Here is a 5753-nt window from a genome sequence, read left to right as displayed (position 1 = left end):
CCTCTTGAGCTGGTTTTGGGATTTAGGTTTTAGGAATTTGCTAAAATGTAGATAAAATTTATGGCCAAACAAGTATTTGCCAAAAAACCCCAAATATGTTTTGGCAAAATTGATGGCCAAACGGTTTTGAAGCACAAGACAAGTGATGAATCACCCATAACACACACACAAAAAAAAAAAAAAAAAGTTAAATGATTTGTAATTTGTTAGTGCACGGATAAAAAACATTTTAAGGACATATATCATATATTTACGTAAATATAGTTTGATCTTATTATCTATCATTATTGTGGAAAATCTAAAAAGTTGCTTCAATTGGTAAGACATGAGATAAGAAATCAAGTCTTTCACTAAGATTTCGAATAGTGGTCCTGAATTCAAGTAGGCCTTTTGACATAAAATTATAATTTTCAAAAAAGTAATATTTAGAGTAAACTAAAACAAATAGCATTTGAAATTTAAAATTATGCTTGGACATATGTTTCACTTGAAAAATGTTAACCACTTTTTTATTTTTGAAAACCTCATTTTCAAAAAAATTATAAAAACTTGCAAAATGTCATGAATAAATACGTTTTTAAAAGAGAAAACTCGGAAAAAAAAATCTATAGACAAACGGGGACTCAAATTAAAAATCAGATCTGCAAAATGTAAAATCAAAATAAACAAAAAATTATAAAGAGGGATACGTTTCTGAAAAATGTTTTCCCATTTAGGGAAATATTACTTTCCATCAGACAATCATTCATAATGATGAAAATTGAATTTGGAAATGCCATCATTCCCTTAGTTGAATATAAAAAGAGAGAGAGAGAGAGACAAACTGAAAGACCAAAGAGAGAGGTTTTAGGTTGTGGTTTTGATCAAATCCAAAGTGGCTGTTGTTGTTTTCTGATCAATTTCAATTGACAATGTCTTTTTCTTTCTTCAAAGTTTCAAGGCCTAAAACCCCATCAGAACTTGCCAAAGCTGTCAAAGACAGTTTTAATGCCCTTGATTCCATTACCGTTGCTGAAGTCAAAGCCCTTGAAAAGGTAAAGTTTCTTTCCTTTTTTTCTTGGTGCATTTGATTGCTTACATGTATTTTGCGATTTGTCATTTTCTTGACAAGGAATTTGGCATATTGTTTAGGGAACTGGTTTTTGTGGGTTACTTTTGTTTTTTCATTTCTTTGCTTTTTTATTTTTCTTGGCCCATTTGCTTCTTTATGATTTGGCATATTGTCTAAATAACCAGGTTTTCTGGGTTTTTTTTTAAGGAAAACATACAAACTTTATACTCAACAGCATGTTGGTGTATATTAGTTACATGTATTTGTGATTTGCCGCATTGTTTAGGGAACTGGGTTTTGTGGGGTTTTTTTTTCCCCTTCATTTCTTTGCAGATTTCAGGAAAAGATACAAACTTTATCATACTCAACAGCATGTTTGTGTATATTAATTAAATTATCTAATTTGTCCCAAAAAAAAACAAAAAAAAAAAGGGTATCGGCTTGATTATTACATTGATCAGCTGTATATAAGCACCACCAACATGCTTAAGAATCAAGATAATGAAAAAGAAAATGGAAATGAGCCTATGCTTTGGTGGTTTAATCTTAAATTCATTGCTCAAAATATCGGTAAAGTTGTCTCCGTGTGACCTATAGGTAAGGGGTTCGAGCCGTGGAAGCAGCCACTAATGCTTGCATTAGGGTAAGCTGTCTACATCACACCTCTTAGGGTGCGGCCCTTCCCCAAACCCGAATACGGGATGCCTTGTGTACCGGGCTGCCCTTTGTTGCTCAATATCAGGGTGCGCGTGTGATGTAAGGTTAGTGATCTTAGTTGTCAAATAAGTGAGCCTATCGTTTGTTGGTTTAATCTTAAATTCATTGCTCAATATCAAGGTGCGCTTGGTGATGTATGGTTAGTGATCATAGGTGTCAAATGAGTGAATTTAGTGGTTGAGTGGGGAACTAATTACTACTGATTCAAATTTCTAATCGTCTAGGAGGGAATGAGCATTACAACTATGATTTTAGGGCATGAACTGACTACTGAGATTTCTATTTCGTTGTGTATTTGTATTCTCTATGCTGCATATTGGGGTGCTAAGTAGGAAAACTTTTGGGAGGGGTAAAGTGGTTACATTTGTTGGATTGAAAGATTTCCTATTACAGAAATTTATTTCAAGATAGTTAATGGAATGATTCTAGAGCTGTATTTCGATATTTAAATTTGTAAGATGGACTAATGGACAGTGGCGGAACTGAAAAAGACAAGCTTGTGGTGTTGCAGTGCACAAGGTTTTATACAGAGCTAATACAAGAAAATAGATTTAATGTAGATTATGAGATAAGTGTTAGGTAAAGTTAACTTAAAATGTCATTGCAATTTCCTTTTAGACTGCGCTGCTAAACATTATTTTTCATCAGAAAATATAATTGATAACAAATTTGAAAAAATGAAGTAATATTATTTTTTTTTTGACTAATTTAGCAAAGAGAGCAAGTTTTGTAACTGCTCTTTCTAAGTTGAAAAATCATTTTTGTCCCACAATAATGGAAACAAATGAAAGGCTTAACAGGGTAGTTATCTCTTCTTGCTTGGTTGTCTTTCGTTTAGAATCTGTTCCAAAGAATGGTAATTCTTTTTCAAATATTCCTTTCTTTGATACAGGCTATGGAAGAAGTTGAGAAAAATATTGTGGCAATGAGAGTTATGCTCGCCGGAGATGGAGAAGTTGAGCCAAACCCAGATCAAGTTGTACAACTAACACTTGAAGTTTGTAATGAAGATGTTATTGCGCTCTTCATTCACAAATTACCTATTTTGGGATGGGAAGTATGTTTTTTTATCTTATCTGTAAGGAAATTTAATCTAGAATCTAATTTTTTGCAGTGTATTTAGTTTAAGACTCTATGACTAATTATTATGTCTTTTGCTTAGGCTAGAAAAAATTTGGTCCATTGTTGGTCTATTATGTTGAAGCAAAAAGTTGACTCTGCATCTTGTTGCGTGCAATACATGGAAAACCATTTGGAATTGCTGGACTTCCTAGTTGTTTGGTAAGCAAGTCTAATTTTTTGTTCATGCACATTTGAAGAGAGTAGAGCCACCATAATTTGAAGATAATTGAAATTATTTTTAGAACAATTCCTTCAGTTGTAAAGGTTGACCTTTTTTATATGTCCCCATTTTGGTCAAGGTGGTGGTGAAAGTGCTGGTGACCTTAAAAACTTAGCACCGCTACTTCCTTCTTCTATTGTTAGTCCATCCTGACTGATTGACTTATATAATTATATATTGAGGATTAGGGGAAGTAATCATCTTTTCATATGCTGATGGGAGAAGTCGTTTCAAACATATAATGCTTCATTGGCTCCATGCATTTTAATATTCTCAGGGTGAAGAATTGTTTTGTAAAATTTTCTCCTTTTATCTCCTACTTCTGAATTTAGCATACAAGAAACTCTTTTATTTTCTTCGAGTGGGATAAAGAGGTTATTCCATTTAAACATCTCTTGGTTCAATTCTTCTGATTACTTCATTACATCTCATTTTTATGGCCATTTAGTATTTGAAATACTAAAGTTGTAACTGTCATATATCAATGCTGACCACCAATACTTGTACTATCGATGTGCTATTTATCCTTACAACAAGGCCCTACCATATCTATTATTCTATCCTGTTTTGGCAATAACTATGACAACTGACAAAAACGGCGCTACTTTTATTAAGCATGTAGTAGACGATGCTTGTAGGATGTTGGCCAAACTTGGCAAGTTGGCAACTGTAATGCCCTTAAGGGTATTAGTATTTTGTGTAACAGGTTGGAAGCACTTTAGTATGTTCTAATAAAAATCCAGATTCTCATTAAAAAAAAAAGACATTAGAGGTTATGACATCTGCATTAGAGGGTCTCTTCCTCTCGCAATAACATTTCCACTCCTTTCTTTGTTTCCGTTGTCCTAGTTGTTTTATGAAATCTCTATATGACCATGTTTGCTTTGGTAGTATAGTGATAGTGTGTGAAGAAAAAGAAAATTGTGGATTTAGATGAAACATCTGTTGGTGAGTTAAAAGGATAAAACACCATGGTACTAGAAGTTCTTGAAAGAAGCTGAAAGCTGAAAACAAATATGATTCATTAAAAAAAATCAACCCAAAATCAACCCTTATCCTTTAATAGTTGGGTTATGGGTATTTTCCCCCAAGATTCTATTGAAAGGTAAAAAAGGTAATCTTAAAACCACTTCATAAAATTTAAATTTAAAAAAAAAAAAAAGTAATCTTAAGACCTAAAATTGTTACGATCAAACATAATGATGAAACATTTCCTGAACAACTGGTAATTTTAGAATCCGGGCATTAGATATGGATAGCATTCATCCAGAGTCAAAAGTGGCTTATTGGCTTACACATGAACGCCCAATGATCTGTTCCACTCTCGATAACCTTCTAATTCTTTTTTTCAGATAAGGACAGTGTCAATACATACTAATTCTCAATTTAGATAGTAGTTACAGTTTATTGTGGACTAATGTTATTGAATAATATCAATCCTCATGATACTAAAACATTCTGCTTTTGCGAGCAGCTATGACAACAAGGAAATTGCGTTGCATTGTGGAGGTATGCTTAGGGAATGCATAAAATTGCCACGCCTTGCAAAGTAAGATATTCACACTTTCCTAATCCTGGTTGTTGTGAAGAGCTTCTTCGTCACTGTCACTATGTAACAACTCCAGGACGTCTCTAATTGAAAACAGGAAGTCCTTCATGCAGATTCTTGGTCCATTTTAGTGTCTCCTGTTTATTAAATTTATAACTTGGGTTTTCACGGCCGTAACTTGTAACATTGAATTGTAAATGTTAAATTGTTATAAATGACCCTTGCTGCTTTACCATTTGTTAGGAAGATTTGTCAAGTTCAAATTTAGAATAATGCTTCAATCTGTTTTGCCTCTTCCACATGCAAACACTGCAGCCGTCTTTCCAGTTTCTTTTATATATCAGCCGACTTGTGATGAGTCTCTGCTTTCTGACAAATGGAACATCAAGTACATCTATAAGAATAACACACAATGTCACTGTTAACTGCTCTATGAATTGGTTAGGTACTGTTGCAAGTCAAAATATAAGCTTTGATGTACTCTCTGTACTCTAATAGCGAATTAACCTCTTGTCTTAGCATTTCTTTTGTAGTCACTCCAACATTTCTTTTTCTCTAGTACCCTTGAAACTAAGTTTTCGTGATGGTCGAACCCTTGTTCGGCTTAATCTTACAGTCTCATATTTTGATTCTNCAGATTCCTTTAATTAAGGAGTAAAAAACGTACAATTAATTATACCCTTAATTAATTATGGTATAGAATTGGTAATTTGGTATACTAAGTGTAATTAAGTCAAACCTTAAACATTGAGGGTAATAAGGTTTCCTATGTGGCATTGCATAAGAATGTAAAAATTCCAATAATAAATGGTGGGCTCTTTGTAAAATATAAAAGTTTGGGGCAATTTTTTTTAAAAAAGTGATAGTGTTATTTTGGGCCTCTTGAGCTGGTTTTGGGATTTAGGTTTTAGGAATTTGCTAAAATGTAGATAAAATTTATGGCCAAACAAGTATTTGCCAAAAAACCCCAAATATGTTTTGGCAAAATTGATGGCCAAACGGTTTTGAAGCACAAGACAAGTGATGAATCACCCATAACACACACACAAAAAAAAAAAAAACGTTAAAATAGATTTGTAATTTGTTAGTGCACG

The 5753-nt window shown here is 33.2% G+C and overlaps 1 protein-coding gene across 1 annotated transcript; it reads left to right on the top strand.

Moving 5' to 3' along the window:
• The first annotated feature begins 906 nt into the window (after positions 1-906).
• LOC109222442 (calcium-binding protein 39-like) lies at positions 907-5242 on the top strand. The gene is made up of 4 exons (XM_019386803.1): positions 907-1034; positions 2661-2825; positions 2931-3049; positions 4585-5242. The coding sequence occupies exons 1-4, from the start codon at positions 912-914 to the stop codon at positions 4661-4663; spliced, it is 486 nt and encodes a 161-aa protein (XP_019242348.1). The 5' UTR covers positions 907-911; the 3' UTR covers positions 4664-5242.
• The last annotated feature ends 511 nt before the right edge of the window (positions 5243-5753 follow it).

The sequence above is a fragment of the Nicotiana attenuata genome, unplaced genomic scaffold (genome assembly GCF_001879085.1).
Source record: "Nicotiana attenuata strain UT unplaced genomic scaffold, NIATTr2, whole genome shotgun sequence".
Classification (NCBI taxonomy): Eukaryota; Viridiplantae; Streptophyta; class Magnoliopsida; order Solanales; family Solanaceae; genus Nicotiana; species Nicotiana attenuata.
The sequence above is the reverse complement of the archived record's forward strand: the minus strand, read 5'-3'. Positions and strand labels throughout refer to the sequence as shown.